We start from the raw sequence: 17,179 nt of genomic DNA on the forward strand, positions 1-17,179 counted from the left end.
AAAGGAATATTACTCAGCCATAAATAGGAACAAAATTGGGTCATTTGTTTTTTTCCCTTAATTCTATAAAAATTCTACTGACTCAACACTAATAGGAGATAGAAGTAAATCAAAACAAAGAATTTTTTTATCACATTAAAATTTTGGAGAAAATTCAGGGACATACAGGACAAAAAGAAGACCTGCCATGCTCATATTTTGCTGTTCTGAGAGTAATAACATTCACTCTAATGGGGAAGTATGAAAAACAGACAGATTGAGAAGAAAATGTGTGCTGTGCTGGTCTTCTCTGTGTGATTTCATTTTATAGACTAAAATATTGGAGTTTCCCAGAATATCAAATATCTCCATTTTCAAATGTAAGAATTTAAACACATTTCAAGCTCAAGAAACACTGTTTGTAAGTTATCTTAGATCTTATGTATCTACTGTACCCAAGCACTTATTTACAGTGTAATTAGCTGCCTATATGTAGATGACAGTACAATTCTCAGAAATATAGAAACTCAATTGAGTCAGGAACATTTTACTTCGTATTCTGCTATGAAAAAGAACTTTAAAAAAATGGGATTTTTTCTTTTCTTTTTTGTGGTACACGGGCCTCTCACTGTTGTGGCCTCTCCCATTGTAGAGCACAGGCTCCAGACATACAGGCTCAGTGGCCATGGCTCAAGGGCCCAGCCACGCGGCAGCATGTGGGATCTTCCCGGACCAGGGCACGAACCCGTGTCCCCTGCATTGGCAGGCAGACTCTCAACCACTGCGCCACCAGAGAAGCCCCAAAATGGGCTTTTTTTTAAAAAAGGAAATACTTTATTCTATAATCAGAACAAACACAAAATAATAAGGATAGGTAGAACTCAACAAATGAAAAATAGAGACCTTGTTTAATACCCCTCAGCAGTGACTATTACATATAAAATAAACCCATGGCCTCCTCTCATCCAATTTTGTTAATGCCTTTATCTCCCAAGCTCGAGAATTTTTTCAGGTCCTGCAATAAATGTAAAACACACACACACACACACACACACGACTATCCACCCTCTGTACTCGCCTGTCTCCTTCATACCCCAATACTTCCCACAACACCAAGATTCTCTGACCCAGGAAAAGCTGCTTATCACTTGCCAAAGTAGGAATTGATGAGGCCAACATAATCATAGCCAGCAGGGTGGCTTCGGCCCCGTGGGTCCATGTATTGCTGCATATGTGAGGCACAGAATGACACTTGTTCTGGGGTTAGGGCCTGAAACATAAAAACAAAACAAAACAAATACAGTAAAAAGGATTAAAAATAGCTGGCTCTTTGGGGCTTCTAATATGCCCTAAACTCAGGAAGTGGAGAGACTTTGGAAGAAGAAGCCAGCCCTGGTCCTATCACGTGCTTTTCTTATAGAAAGAAATCTATAATTTCTAATGAATAAGACCAACTCATCTCTTCAACTTAGTTCTTATCCAAAGAGTCCCATCTCACTCTGACTGCACTATTTACACCATTCTCTAAATTTGGCTTATTAAATAAACAGGGTAAATAAATAGCCTTAAAAACCAAGTAGCATGTTTGGGATTGACACTGATAGTCATTAGAGATTGACTGTAGGTTTTTGAGTTGTGTCAAGGCAACATGAGTGGTCAAAGCAAATGATATCCAGTGCATAACACTGAGAAAAAAGTGGGGGAGGGGAATGTGGTTGCCTATGGTAAGTAGGCAGCCAAGCCTGAGATGAGCAAAATGTAGATTATGATGAGAGTGTAATGAGAGTGGATGCAAACTGGAATCTGACCTGCTTCATGTCCTCTTTGGTAATATAGGCCTTGCCCTCTGCCAGGGCTTGGAAAGCATCCTCCAGTTCATCGCTGGACTTGATGTTCTCTGACTCCTTGTCGATCAGGAAGTCGGTATAGTCGGTTTGTGAGATATAGCCCTTTCTGTTGGAGAAATAGATCAGGAATTGTCCCCTCTCAAGACAAAGAGGAAGACAGATCCCTTTCTCATCCTACTAAGTGTCTCAGAGACAGAGAGAAGCTGGATTCTCCAAGTGCCTGTCCCATCTCAGCTCTCTGAGACTATGGGCTATGATCTCTATTTGACCCACATCCTCATGCCCTTACAGCCAAACAAACAGTTTCCTAAGTTCTAGCCTCTGTTTCCACAAGAGTCAGTCCGCCTGACTCTCTAAGTAGAATTTGGGGATTTTCCACAAGCACCAGTCTCTAAGTTATCTCAAGCTCTTCAAGTTGAGTTGAAGACCTCTATTTCTGATCTTCTTTTGTCCTTGGTATAAGAAAGAATTGGTCCCTAATAGTAACATAATCCCTCTATGACTCTGTTTCACCCTCACAAGCACACAATAACCCCATCTGCAGGAGCTGGCCTTTGAATAATCCATGTCTCATTAAGATCTTACACAAGGGAAGAAATTATTCTCTCAAGTTCCTTTCTTAGAACCAGCTGAAATTCATAGATCAAACATAAACCAGGAATTGAACAAATTGCTGAGCTGGTGCCTGAGTTGAAGTTAGTGCCATGAACTTCTGAGCTAATCCTAAAAGGGCAACAAAAGCTGCTCAATTCATTTATGGTAGTCTGTATATTCCTACTATCAAGATGAATTAATTTCATACTTTATGGATCATTTTACTTTCTGTGCTTTCCCCTCCCACCCCAAGCCTCATTCCCTGCTATGGTGTGGCCCTTGGTCTTCCTCCTACCTCCCTGGATCAACAGCATCCAGGAATTTCTCAAACTTGGGCTCAGGTTCACCTTCCTCCACCATGGGCAAGTAGTAATTGAGCCCTCTCAGGCAGGACCGGAAATCTTTGTGACTTAAGCGACCTGTCAAATTCTCATCAAAGTGCCTAAAGAATAAAAACATTTTATCAAGTTCAATAGGAATCAGATTAAAAAAGAAAAGAATAGTTCTTGTTGTACTAGTTGGGGCTTTAGTAACATTCCATAAGCTTATCAGTTGAGTGGAGAGCTTGCCTGTATTTCCACACTTTTAAAAAAAACCTAATGGATGGAGGGAAATGAATAAAATGTTGAACATAAAATAAATGTATTTCCTAAAATCAAGAAATCTCATAGACATACTAAAAGCCAAGACTTGAAGCTAAATAACATGTCTAGATCTTCATTTAAGATCCTAGTAAACCACACTGAGGGAAAAAAAATAATAGTTACTTGGAAATTCATTCTGATTGTTTGGAAAACAAAGAACCAATCAACTATGAAGTTATACTCACCTGAAGGCTGTTTCAAACTCCTGTAGTGTCTCCTCACTCAGACCAGTGATGTCTCTGAAAGAAAAAACAAAAATTAACCCATGAAATAAACAGAGAAATAGAAAAAGACATGCCATAAGAATAAGAGAGGAATTTTAGTGACTATTATGCTAGTCAAGTGATCTAGTTCAGGGGTTGGCAAACTATGGTCTATGGGCCAAATCCAGTCAGTCACTCACTTTTGTATAGTCAATGAACTGAGAATGGTTTTTACATGATTAAAAATAATCAAAAGAAGAAGTCTGTTTCCTTAAACATGAAAAATTGTGAGAAATTCAAATTTCAATGTCCATAAATAAAATTTTATTGGAACATGTCCATGCTCATTCATTTATGAATTATTAATAGATGCTTTCTCTTCACAACAGCAGGTTGAGTAGTTAAACCAGAGGCTATATGTCTCACAAATTGTACGATACTTATTATCAAGATCTTTACAGAAAAAGTTTGCCAATCTCTGATCCAGGTAACTAATGCTGCCAAAAAAGCTAAGGAGAACTAATGCTGCTCTGATATAATTAATTTATTTAGAAAAAAAATGAAATTTTCTCTTCTGCTCCATAATTTGAATATTTATTTCATTCTAGACATTTCAGTGGGAATTTTACAAAAGGGAATGCTTCCTGAAGAGGTCATATAAGATGGTGAATAGACTCAGAGGAATGGATGGTGAGTAGACACAGGGTGATGGGAGCACTGTGTCCCAGTTTATAATAGCCTCCTATAAAAAAGAAATAGTCATTCTGTGGGTCAGTAAAGAGAGAGAGAATATCAGTTCTGGGGACAGTGAGTGTACTATCACTGAAGCAACTCCTGTATACGTACCCCAAACTTTAGCTCTTGGAGCTAAGTTTCTAATACCTAACACCACCCACACCCTTGCCCAGCCCTGGCCACAGGTTCTCCATACCTGGCTTGGATCTGTTGTTCCAGACTGTGTTGCCTTCTCATCCCAAGCTGGTAAAGCTGGTCCCACTGCTGAGCCAGTCCAATGGTGCTGTATTTAATGTCCAGGACCAGAGCCTCTTCTAAGTTTTCCCCCAGGTCCTCAATCTTGGTCAGCTTACGCTTCATTGCTTGGATCTCCTTCTGCTTCCTCTGGAAAAAGACAAAGAAGAGAAGCAGTCACCCAGGGTACCAGGTCCAGCCTAGGGATGATACAGAAGGTAAGAAGCTGATAAGTTTAGACTTCCCTTCATTGTTCCTTTTCAATTATCTTCAGGAATTTTCCTGTCCTCTGTAAAAAATGAACTACTCAGGAAAACCACCTCACTTATATTTGTATTTTTCATGTATAAAGTGGTGGAAAGGTTAAATGATATGGCTTCTATCATTCTGGTAATCTGTAATATATAAATCTAAGTGTCAACAGTTATATACTGCAGATAAAGAAGAGTAGGATTTCCAGCATCCATGCTTCCAGTGATCTGAATCATGAATTATTTGCACTATTGATTGTGGTTGAGCTCTGAGGTCCACTTAAATTTCCCAGTGTTCACACTTCAGTCTCCTTCATTGGCTCGGACAGACTTCAACAAGACACTTCTGTCATTCAGGCATATTATATGCCAAACATCTACGTTTAGGTCATGTTTTCTGAACAGGGGAATGTCGTTTTCTGAACAGGGGAATATCTTTTCCTAAAGAGGGGAGGAGTGAATTGGTTGTGATGAGGGGGGTAGTTATGAAAACATATTACATATTACAATGGCTTGGGGCCCTCCAAAAATCAACCCTGTCTGACATCTTTTTAGCATTAAGTTCTCTCATTAGGGACAAATTAGATTTCATTAGTTAATTTTTTCTTCTGGTGGTGGGGGGAAAGAAAATAAGGTTTAAGGTTAAAAACACTGTTCTAGCCCACTGCTTTTTTTTTCTTGCCATTTTATTTTATTTTTTTAACACTTTATTAGAGTATAATTGCTTTACAATGGTGTGTCAGTTTCTGCTTTATAACAAAGTGAATCAGTAATACATATACATATGTTCTCATATCTCTTCCCTCTTGCGTCTCTCTCCCTCCCACCCTCCCTATCCCACCCCTCTAGGTGGTCACAAAGTACCAAGCTGATCTTCCTGCTCTATGCAGCTGCTTCCCACTAGCTATCTATTTTACATTTGGTAGTGTATATATGTCCATGCCACTCTCTCACTTTGTCCCAGCTTACCCTTCCCCCTCCCCGTATCCTCAAGTCCATTCTCTATTAGGTCTGCATCTTTATTCCCATCTTGCCCCTAGGTTCTTCTGACCATTTTCTTTCTCTCTCTCTTTTTTTTTTTTAGATTCCATATATATGTTAGCATATGGTATTTGTTTTTCTCTTTCTGACCTACTTCACTCTGTATGACAGTCTTTAGGTCCATCCACCTCACTACAAATAACTCAGTTTCGTTCCCCTTTATGGCTGAGTAATATTCGATTGTATATATGTGCCACATCTTCTTTATCCATTCATCTGTTGATGGACACTTAGGTTGCTTCCATGTCCTGGCTATTGTAAATAGAGCTGCAATGAACATTTTGGTACATGACTCTTTTTGAATTACAATTTTCTCAGGGTATATGCCCAGTAGTGGGATTGCTGGGTCATATGGGAGTTCTATTTTTAGTTTTTTAAGGAACCTCCATATTGTTCTTCATAGTGGCTGTATCAATTTACATTCCCAGCAACAGTGCAAGAGTGTTCCCTTTTCTCCACACCCTCTCCAGCATTTATTGCTTCTAGATTTTTTGATGATGGCCATTCTGACTGGGGTGAGATGATATCTCATTGTAGTTTTGATTTGCATTTCTCTAATGATTAATGATGTTGAGCATTTTTTCATGTGTTTGTTGGCAATCTGTACATCTTCTTTGGAGAAGTGTCTATTTAGGTCTTCTGTCCATTTTTGTATTGGGTTGTTTTTTTGATATTGAGCTGCATGAGTTGCTTGTATGTTTTGGAGATTAATCCTTTGTCAGTTGCTTCATTTGCAAATATTTTCCCCAATTCTGAGGGTTGTCTTTTCGTCTTGTTTATGGTTCCCTTTGCTGTGCAAAATCTTTTAAGTTTCATTAGGTCCCATTTGTTTATTTTTGTTTTTATTTCCATTTCTGTAGGAGGTGTAGCCCACTGCTTCACTCAATTATTAAGAGATAATCTAGATTCAATTTTATTTTCTTACCACATCAAATAATAATAGAAATTTGTCAATGTTACAAGTTGTAGGCCAGGAGCTTTTGCATTTGTTCCCTTACTTAATCATTAGAGTAAGTCTGTAATGTAGCTATTATTGACTCCATTGTACAGATACAAAAATTGAAGTTGAGATTTAAGCAAACTGACATCCATGTCCATGAAGTGGTGGCCAAAGGTTAGAATGCAAATTGTTGGCAGGGTTGACACCAGAGCCTTAAGCTTTTGACTTTTGGGTCAGGGGACTTAGCTCAAAGAATCACCAGTTTCCTTTGAGTAATTTTTCTTGCACTCTTTGTAATTCCAGCAATGTTTAGAGCTAATGAATGAACATTACTTACTTTATTTGCTTCCAGCTGGGATTCCAGAGTTCCTGTTTCTTTCAGCAAAGATCTAGTTAAGAATCAGAGGAAAACATTACTTATAATATCAGAGGTCAGCATTTTACACAAACAGACCAACTCAAAACCCCTACACTTCTATAGTTCTTCCAAGATATATGGCTTTTCTGAAATGAATTTTCACAATGCCAAATTTTCACGAGACCAAACCTTCTCTGTTTATTGGCAACCTATGAAAAGGAAAGTAAGGCTGTCCTAGTTCTTCTCTGCCTATGAGAAAGCTTCCATACTTCCCTCCTAGTTATTATTCTCAAATATACCCTTAACCTAATGTAGGCAAGACTTCACTTAGTGGGGTGTAGGCCCAGAATGATACACACTTTGCTTCTCTTTCTTACCCCACATTTTACTAGGGACCATCAGATTGCAATGGGATGAAGATGTTTTAGTACTAAGGCCTCCTTAACTAATTGTTTCAGAATGATACAACAAAACAAACATGATAACATAAAATACTGACCCATCAAGAAAATAATCCCTGGATATGGAGGTCCAGAACAGGAATCAGAAGAGAGAAAAGTGAAATCACATGTTAACATGGTTTACTTAAATGATCTTCTTTCTTCAGATTTATGATACATTCTAAATTCTTTGTACCTAGAAAGTATGAACCTGCTCTACCCACTGTCCCCAAAGTGTCCCCCACACTGACAAGCTCAGAACCTTCTGTGCATCTCTTTACTTTAGGATGAAGGGCTCAGGTGTCAGGTGATATGCTCAGTGTTGGGCACCAGGGCTGCCAGGGGAGGAGGGACCAAAACCAGAGGCAGAGGAGGGTGAGCTGTATATCCTCTGCCTTATGTCAGATGTCTTAGTTAGCCATGATACAGAATTTCTTTTTGTTCATTGTATGATTTATCCTTGTCAACGGGTTTGTAGGAACAGTAGCATGGATTGCCTAAACCAACACTTTAACTCCACAATGCTGACCCACCTGCTGAATACAATCTACCACCTTTGACCATTTACTCATTTATTATACCCTCTAAGTCTCCTCTTTTCCAGGTCATTTGCCCCAGAAGATGTGACAAATGTTATTTTAATGTATAGAAAATTTTGCATTTAATAAAAGCAATTAGGATATATTATCTCACTTGATTCTCTTCACAGTTTTAGTAGTCAAGCAACATAATAATTTCCTATGAAGTATTCACAGTGTACTCTGCTCTAGTTGTGCCAATAAATACATATGTGACCTTGATCAAGCCAATTTATCTAGTGAACTTCTTTCCACATTTGGAAACAGTGGTAATAGGATCAGCTCTGTACACTTTTCAAGGTTGCTCTGAAAGTTGAGATAATGGATCATAGAAATACTTTGTAAAGTACAAAGGGGAAGGTGAACATAAGGGACTGTTATTATTTTTGGACTGTAATTATAGGCAAGAGGGAAAAAATGAGCATATCAAGGAGAGAATACAGAGTGGGCAAAGAGATGAAATTCTCATTTCTCAATTTTGCAATGATTGATTTAGAGTACAGTCGATTCCAAGTACAAAGCACAGACAGGATATGGTGATTTTAGGACAGCATAAATACTGTAAGAGTTCCCCTTCCTTCCCTCAGTTATGTATTTCATCCCTATAGTAAATGGAAAGTATAGCATAGGGATCATGAGTTTGGGGGTATCACAGCACACCTGGTCTGCACGATCCAATCAAGGAAGGCACTGGCATTCTGTTCAAATTCTTGGCACATTTCAAAGTTCTTGACCTGTCTTGCCTCTTCATTTTCCAGCTCCTGCTCCCTTTCCTAAAATCCCAAATCACAGATAGTAATGTGCACATTGCAGACCTTTCTTTGTAATAAAACAACTGTTTCTGAGGCTTACCTGTACATTTCCCTCTTCTAAATCTCACCTATCTTCCAATACTATTGCCTGTGTGCTCACTTTTCTTCCAGCCTACCTCTTCTCATCTCAGAAATGTGAAAGAAGCTTAGCCAACTTCCCATAAGCACTTACAGGTGTTACCAAGCCCAGTAACAAATAAACTAGTAACAAAGGCAAATCTTTCCTCAACTCAATTTTTTTCCAGTTGAAACTTCACTTAAATGAACATAAAAGTAGCTTTAAAGGAAAAGATAATGAGTTGCCAGATGAAATTGGTGATTTTATAGTGAAATTTTTCTTTGTAAACTTTAAAAATACTTTTCATAGCTTCAGTAATGAGCATTACTATAGACAGACAAAAATTAAACACAAACACATTAAAAAGGCACTTTTGGAGATGTGTATAAAATAGAGAATGCCTTGGAGTATATACACTGTAAAGATATATACAAGCCTCATGAACTTCTCATAACCTATTTTTAGAGCCATCTCCTGGAGCTTGTGTTTGCTTCCTTGAATCACCACTCAACACCCAGATGCTTGAGACTCTAACCTATAGGGCATAGGGTTATGCCTGTTGTGAACATATTTCCAATTTTTTTCTTAGATTGCCTCAGTGCATGACTGCTGTCCCAATATAATTATTAATAGTGTTCCTTTCTTTTTCAAAAGTCCCCAAACTTGGAAAATATATCAGGTGATCATGCTCACTATAGCCAAAGGAACTCTCTGCTTTGCCCCAATCTACCTTGATGATGTCAGATAGGTGATTCCAGATCCTTTCTAGCACGTCCACTGTTAACCAGGTATAGGGGCTAGAGGACACATTTAAGGCCTTAATCTGCCGGTCTAGCTCTAGCAAATAGTTGAAGTCTCCTTGGGCCCTTGCCAACGAGGCCAAGAAGGCCTCATGGTCCTTCTGCAGCCGCCGAATTGCATCCAGTGAGACACAGCGTACAGGCTCTGACAGGTCCTCCTCAGCATTCTCACACCAGTTGTTGAAAGCTGAAGCCTTGTGTGCAAATTCCATGAACAGATCCTCGGCCTATAGAGGAAAAAAAAAGACACCTCCATCTTTTCTGATAAAGCTTGTCAGCAGAAAAGAAGACTGAGGATTAAAAAAATGACTGTCTTCAAATATTTTCAGGGCCAACACTCTAAGAGGGCAGAACTAAAACCAATGGAGACCATGTGATCATATGGATGGACATGTAAGTTCAAGGTACAAGCCCTGATCCTATCATTTTCTCTTTTTCTTCCAACACTTACAGATGAAGTTCGATGACTTCTAGGATTATATTAGCTATAAGATTCCAAAAGTGGCAAGGGTAGATTTCAATGATAAAATTTCATGATTTCTTGTTCTGACGTTTGTGTTCCAAGTCTACTTGGCACATAGTAAACATTCACAAATAAGTGTTAAATGAATGCATGGATAATTGATTGAATAAAAAGTATCAATTTGTGGGATAGGCATTTCTTCTTTCTCTCCTCTGATCTTCTGCAGACCACACTTTTTTGATGTCTCTTTGCATATACTGAGTTCTCATCCTACGTTCCTTATAAACCTTGTTCAAGGCTCATCTCATGCCTGAATCCCCTGCTTAAACCCATTTCCTACCCTCTAACCTGTATCCTTATCCATGCAATACTCTTTGGAGTTATTCATATGCTTTGAATAACTTTGAATTTCTAAATGAGAGAAATAGCATGGTTTGTCCCAAACAGTAGGTAATAGAAAAGTTTTAGATTTAAAATGCATCACATAGGGACTTCCCTGTTGAGTTGGTGGTTAAGAATCTCCCTGTCAATGAAGGGGACACTGGTTTGGTCCCTGGTCCGCGAAGATCCCACATGCTGCAGAGCAACTAAGCCTGTACGCCACAACTACTGAGCTTGCACTCTAGAGCCTGCGAACCACAACTACTGAAGCCCATGCACCTAGACCCCGTGCTCCACAACAAGAGAAGCCACTGCAATGAGAAGCCCGTGCACCGCAACAAAGAGTAACCCCCACTCGCCACAACTAGATAAAGCCTGCGTGCAGCAACGAAGACCCAACGCAGCCAAAAATAAATAAATTTATAACAAAAAATGAAATAAAATACATCATATATTTTGGGTCAGCAGATTGTACTTTCAAAGAGATTTATGTTATACAGATATGAAAATCAGTTTACATCTCTAAACATAGGGGTTAAAGAGGAGAAAATTGACCCAAATGGAAGGAGATTGCAAAGCTATTACACCATTACACCTTCTCTGTATTCATTTCAGCAATCTATACACTAAAATAGACCAAACACAGAGAAAACTAATATTGCCCCTACCCAAGGAGAGCATGAAAACCTATAAATAATGTCATATTATTTTCATAATATTATGTATCAACTGAATATTTTATAAAGATTTTAAAATCATAAAATAAAATAACAAAACTCTTTGCAGTTTGAAAATTAAGTAAAATAGAATTAGAACGTGAAGTATCTTCTTATGTAGAATGTGTGTATGTACATATATGTGTGTGTGTATATATATATATAGATATGGATATGCAGTTGCCCATTAATTGCTTTAACTTTTCACTTAAGATTAATTTCTGTAGGTTCCATGTCCTTCAATAGAGTAGAAATTAATTAAGGGTCTGATTTTGTATTTGTGTGTTTTCTGATTCCTGTAACTCCCTACCTTAACTTGTTGCCAGGTACAATACTTCTTATGGTCTAGAAATACTCAGTAATTTCACTGACTATCTTGACTTCCTTTTACTATTAATATTTTTATCATCAATATCCAATACCTTAGCAGCCACCACTAGAAAGAACATTTTAAAACTTATATTCATATAAAACATGGTGGTTTATATTGCATTTTCAGATCTATTATCTCTTTTAATAGTAATAACATAGAACCAGATATGATGGTGATATTACCCTATTTTATAAATAGAGAAATCAAGGTTCAGAAATGTTAAGTGACACATGCAAGGTTTCCCAGCTAGGAAAGATGAGAACACAAGTTATACTTGTCTAATATTCCTTTTATTTGAGTTAAAAAAAAAGACAAGGACAACCTTGACTCCTACATGCCAGTATTAGTTCTTCCATACAGTAAAATCTTCTATCCCTTGTCTCACCTACCTGTTTCTGTTATATGTACCTGGCTTCCATCATAAGTCAGCTGGATAACTGATAAATCAGTCAAAAAAATACTCTCTATCAATCTAAAAAAACAAATTACTTCTTGCTCATAAGAATGTCTTCCTGATTCTTTGCAATGTATTCACTTAAATGTCTATAGTATTCAAACATGGTTTCCAGTATCTATTTCTGGATTTCATGGCTAAGGTACAGATAATCAAGGTCTGATGGTGTTTCATCTTTTTTTTTTTTTTTTTACCTTCTGTAGGGGTAGCTGTTTTTCCAGCAATTCCTGTCTGTGGGCTTCAGAAGCTTCCAGCAGCTGTTCCCAGAGCCTCAGCAGGGCAGCATGGCGCTCCTTAATGGCTTCGGTCTGGCTGTGCTCAGCAGCCACCAGCTGGTCCTTCAGGTCAGTTATCTCAGACAGTCTCTCTTGCTGGAAGCTCTGCAGACTGGCATGCAGTGTGTCCTGAGAAAGACCCATAGAGAAGCTGTGAACGGAAAAATAATGCAGATTCCAAGGGGTCATTCATACCTGAGTTCCACCAGATTGGACCTACACAGGAGTTTAGAGTGATGCCTAAGGAAAATGAAATAAGACTTAGAGACTTCGGTAAACATTTGGGATTGGAATTATAGCTAAATTGCAGTGTTTTAAAATTGGATTTTAGATTAGATACAAAATTAATATTAAGGGAGTATTGGAGGGAGAATGATGTGATATTCCAAATTTTTCCAAAACAAAACTAAATCCTTCTTAAGGCTCACATGCTAAGACTCTTTTATATCACTTATTCGATTTTGCATTCTAATTAGAAGTAGTGCACTACTAGAAATTGTAGAAGTATGCAAACTAACAAAAGACCTTTTACAGGTGCCAGTTATACAAATGATTGTGTGTGTGTGCGAATGATATCAGAATCACAAAATTCAGGATGTTTCACTTCCAGCTTTAACAGGGTGGTATGTATTTGGCCAATTGTCCCTTTGAGAAAAACTTTTAATGCTGGATAAAGTACAAAAAATCAGCTGTTTGAAAGGGATCAGAATGTAACTCAGGTAGGGATGTAACTTGAAGGATCAAAATTCCAGGGAGAAGGAAATAGTAGCAAACTAAGAGTAATACTCTCTGTCACTTTTCCCCTTGAAGTATAAGCTGTATAGGGTGAGGTAGTGGAGGAAGCAGAAGCTCAGATCTTTTGATCAACTCATGGAACTAAAGGGACAAAAATTGGAGTTCTGGGAAACTGAGGCATCCACAGTTTGAGGAAATCATGAAAAGGGAGCTTCAGAAAAGGAGGCTCAATAATCTCCCTGTATGTCCCCCTCAGGGTATATATAGATTCCTAAACACAAGTCCTAGAAGTCAAGCAGAAAACTGTAGCTAAGAATGTAAAATCTAAAGAATCTAAAGTCTAAAGAATCTAAAATCTAAGAATTTTCTGCAGTCACACAGTGCTGAGATCAGGACACATCAAGTAGGAGCAGACTTAGTGAAAGAGGTTTAGTTGAAACCTCTAAAGTCCCTAGGTTTAAGAGCAAACTGAAAAAAGCTAGTCCTCAGGAAAACTGAAATCACATCTTGAATCATTACTGAAAAAAGTGGGGTTGGATTGGGGATAATTTCTAACATAATTATGTTAGAAATAACAGAACATTTTTAATTGAATGATAACAAAAATAGCATATGAAATTTGTGAGATGCAGCTAAGGGTTTACTTAGAGGAAAATGTATATCCTCAAATCAATATACTAGAAAAGAAGAATGGTTAAATATCTAACAACCTCAATATCTATCTTAAAATTTAAAGAAATCAAGTAATATCAAAGGAAGTTAAAAATAATAAAGATATAAAAAGATATTAATGGAATATAGTACAAAGATACAACAGAGAAAAATTATATGCCAGAAATTGGTTCTCTAATAAAAATGAACACCTACTGGAAAGACTGATGAGGGAGAGAAAACTAGCAAATTATCTCTATCACAAAGGAAAGGGGAACAATATTACAGGTCCTACAGACAATAACACCACAAATTTAGGAATGAAATAATCCTGTGTGAAACTTCTGTGCGATGTGGGTCTTGGACTTCATGGGTATCTATCAACAAGGCAACCCTGCTCTCACCTGCTTTGCCAGGAGAGTGAGGAAAGCAGCGAGGTCTGCAGCATTGCCATTGGTCTTCAGACTTGTTTCTTTCTCAGCTGAAGAGCAAAGATAATTAATAAGAAGGGAAATAGAGTTGGTCTTGTATCAGCCATGGTAAGGAGAAAAGGAATATTTACTGTTGGCCACAAGAGAGCCTCCTGACTCTCAAAGCAGATGCTTCATTGGAATATGGGGGATGTAGGGTCTAGTGAATTGTTTTTCTAGACTTATGCAGGATAAAACTGACTGAAACAGAGCTGGAGCCAAGAGGACTTTTGAATGTTTCATAAGGAAAACTGCAGACTAGAGATAAATTAAAAGTAAATCAAACACACAGTTTATTGCCTAGAATGTTTTGCCATGGCCCTATCTTGCTGAATATCACATGTGAAATCACCAGTTTCCAAAAAAGATGTTCTCTGGAATTATAGTACTTAGTTACCCCCTCAGCATGTGTCTCGGTGTGTTTGTGTATGTGGGGGCGTGTGTGTGTTTGCACATGTGTGAGTGTAATTGTAATTGTGTCCAGATGGGATAGGAGTGAGTAATGAAGGGAGTTTCTTTCTTCCCATGGTAAGCAACAGAGCCGCAGGATCCATTCTATAAATGGAATTATCAGCGTTTCTCAAGCTTAAGACCCTGGGCCTCACACATCATACCTATCCAAGCCTCAACAACATCAGCCTTCCAGTTGAACTGCTGAAAGTCATAATCATCTTCCAGTTGTAACTTCCAAGCAGCCATTGCCTTGGACAGAGAAGGGGTCTTTTCTTTTAGAGCCTCTATTTTGGTAGAAATCTTCTCTTTATGCTGACCTTCCTCCTGTAACACCAAGGTCAAAAGGAGGAGAGACAGATATACTGATGAGTGTCCAGGGCCAGAAATGTGAATTCTTTAGTACTATTAAAAAGCTCGCACCTCTCCCCTTCCAAATATATAGCTACTCTCTTCTAGGTCTAGTGAAATTATTCTATTATTCACTTATAAAAGAATAATATCTATTTCACCCAGATGATTATTTCTACCCCAGCATTTGGTCGATCTTCTCATGTTTGTCCATATAAGTGTGATCATCTTAGTTGGCATAAGCATCTTGAAGGTACAGAGTCATCTCTGTTTAGGATTCTTTTGTATTCTTTAGGATTCAGCATTTAGATCACTGAGCCTCCGTTAAAACAGGCAGTTAAACAAAACTGATTCTCAAATTACAAAGAGGTTTCAGTGGGGTCCTCATCTCTAGAGGCATGCAAAGAAATTTCTTCACACTCTTACAATACTCTATGACCAAAGCAAGTCACGTATAAGATATTTTTAAAGGCCATATTCTGCAGAGGATAAGGATAAGGATAAGGATAATCATTTGTCAACAAATGATTTTTTTTTAATCTAAAAAGTTTACCTATAAGAACTTGAAAAAAAACAATTTCCACAAAATAGAAATTGAATAAATAATTGTTTGCTGAAACAATAACAGCAATAACAAAAAGTCAGCTTAGAAGAGATTATCAATGTTCTATGTATGATTTTAGCACTGCTCATGATTCTACATTTGGGCCAATCCCTTTTTGAAAATCCTTTTTTGACCCGGAACCCCTAGCACAGCTCACCTTGCTCAGGATATCTTCTCCTTGAGCACACACATTTTGCACTCGGATCTCGTGGACAGCGAAGTCATTCTCCAAAGCTTCGAGTTTCTTTAGCAAGCTCTGTGTAAATGAGTCAGTGAGAATCAAAACTTCCAAGACTAGACAATCTATCCCACTTACATTCTGATTCCTTTTGATGCCATTCACCAGGGATGATTAAACTAAATTGGCAGACTAGATGAGTGTCCACTTACTCCTGCATAGCTCCACTAAATTCCTCTCCCCAAACTCTTCACTTGCCAGAAAGGCAATCTTACCAGAAAAAGAGCCAAAGGAATACAAATGACATTGTTTCTAACTTACTATGTGACCTTAGACTTTTCTGGATTTGGGAATGAGTGTTGATCAAGGTAATACATAAGGATTTCCCCGCATTGAAATTTATGTAATTCTAGGAAACATTCCATCTAGCAGAAAAATATTAAGTATCAACAACATCGTATACTAAGAACTGACCTGAAAGTTTTCTTCTTCCACAAGAAGAAAGATTCTAATTTTACAGGTGAAAATGTTGACTACTTAAGAAAAGATTCAAATTAAAGAGAAGAAAGTTGATCCATTCAGCCTGTTACTCACCTGAGTAGCAGCCAAAGTGTCTCCAGAATCCCCTCGGGTAACCATAGCTTCCTTTTCACTGATCCAAGCTTCCTCCTCCTCAGCATTCTCCATGAATTCCAAGTATTCTAGGGACTCTCCCAACCGATTCCCTCTGTAAGAGGAAAGTAAACCCCAAAAGATAAGAAAAAAACTAGTAAGCAGTGGGAATGTAGCAGAGTAGAACTATCTTGTAAGATTTTAATTGGCTATAAGACTATACGGTTATAAGGGAGAAAAATATCCCTTCATTCTTTTATTACTAAGCACTGCATGTAATGTTAAAACTGGGGAGATGTATAAAGTAAAATGGGGATGTGGAGGATAATGTGGTATGAAGGATAACACATTTAGGGCAACAATGATAAAAGACAGCTGCAAGTAAGCACAAGAGTAGAGGTATATTTAGAACACAGAGGCAGTGTCATTTCTGCCTGGGGTACATGGGGAAATGTTCATGGAAGACTTGGCATTTGAGCAGGCACTTAGAAATTAGACAGAGATTGGTAGCTGGGGAGAAATGCTGAGCAAGCACTTAAGTATCTTCTTCATACCAACCGAATACCTGCAATCCAAAAAGAGAACTGGGCCTCATAGCCCCAACTCACCGAGCCTTGGTCAACTCTTTGAGTTGGTCCCAGTGCTGAACAAACTGATCCAGCCTCTCCTGGATCTCCTCTCGCCCCACGGCAGCCTTGTCTCCCAGCATCTCCGCCATGTCCAGCACATTCTGAAGAACACACCCCCTCCATGTCACATTACCCCACAACCTCTCCCCATTTATCCACAGTTTCCTGGCAAAGTATCTAGCCCTTCACACCCTCTGGCTCATTTACAAACTGGAGGTACTCGAGGTGGTCCTGACAATCCTGGGAGAATGAAGAAAGCTGCAGTAAGATGTAGTAAGCTAAACTTCACCAAGTATTCGAACAAATACCTTGACGTTTGCATG

General features: G+C 38.3%; 1 protein-coding gene across 1 annotated transcript in view; it reads right to left on the reverse strand.

Annotated features, from left to right (window-relative positions):
* Positions 1 to 859: 859 nt before the first annotated feature.
* The window catches only part of SPTA1 (spectrin alpha, erythrocytic 1), a 66,606-nt gene continuing 50,286 nt past the window's right edge, over positions 860 to 17,179 (reverse strand). The window contains exons 38-52 of the mRNA XM_059076765.2: positions 16,836 to 16,957; positions 16,210 to 16,342; positions 15,595 to 15,693; positions 14,647 to 14,809; positions 13,967 to 14,043; positions 12,096 to 12,305; positions 9,445 to 9,741; positions 8,505 to 8,617; positions 7,326 to 7,343; positions 6,806 to 6,857; positions 4,199 to 4,386; positions 3,250 to 3,303; positions 2,716 to 2,862; positions 1,788 to 1,932; positions 860 to 1,249 (exon numbers count right to left, since the gene is read on the reverse strand). Of these exons, the coding sequence (XP_058932748.1) occupies positions 1,124 to 1,249; positions 1,788 to 1,932; positions 2,716 to 2,862; positions 3,250 to 3,303; positions 4,199 to 4,386; positions 6,806 to 6,857; positions 7,326 to 7,343; positions 8,505 to 8,617; positions 9,445 to 9,741; positions 12,096 to 12,305; positions 13,967 to 14,043; positions 14,647 to 14,809; positions 15,595 to 15,693; positions 16,210 to 16,342; positions 16,836 to 16,957 (1,944 nt within the window). The 3' untranslated portion in view covers positions 860 to 1,123. The remainder of the gene's footprint in view (positions 1,250 to 1,787; positions 1,933 to 2,715; positions 2,863 to 3,249; positions 3,304 to 4,198; positions 4,387 to 6,805; positions 6,858 to 7,325; positions 7,344 to 8,504; positions 8,618 to 9,444; positions 9,742 to 12,095; positions 12,306 to 13,966; positions 14,044 to 14,646; positions 14,810 to 15,594; positions 15,694 to 16,209; positions 16,343 to 16,835; positions 16,958 to 17,179) is intronic.

This window comes from Kogia breviceps, chromosome 1 (genome assembly GCF_026419965.1).
Source record: "Kogia breviceps isolate mKogBre1 chromosome 1, mKogBre1 haplotype 1, whole genome shotgun sequence".
NCBI lineage: Eukaryota > Metazoa > Chordata > Mammalia > Artiodactyla > Physeteridae > Kogia > Kogia breviceps.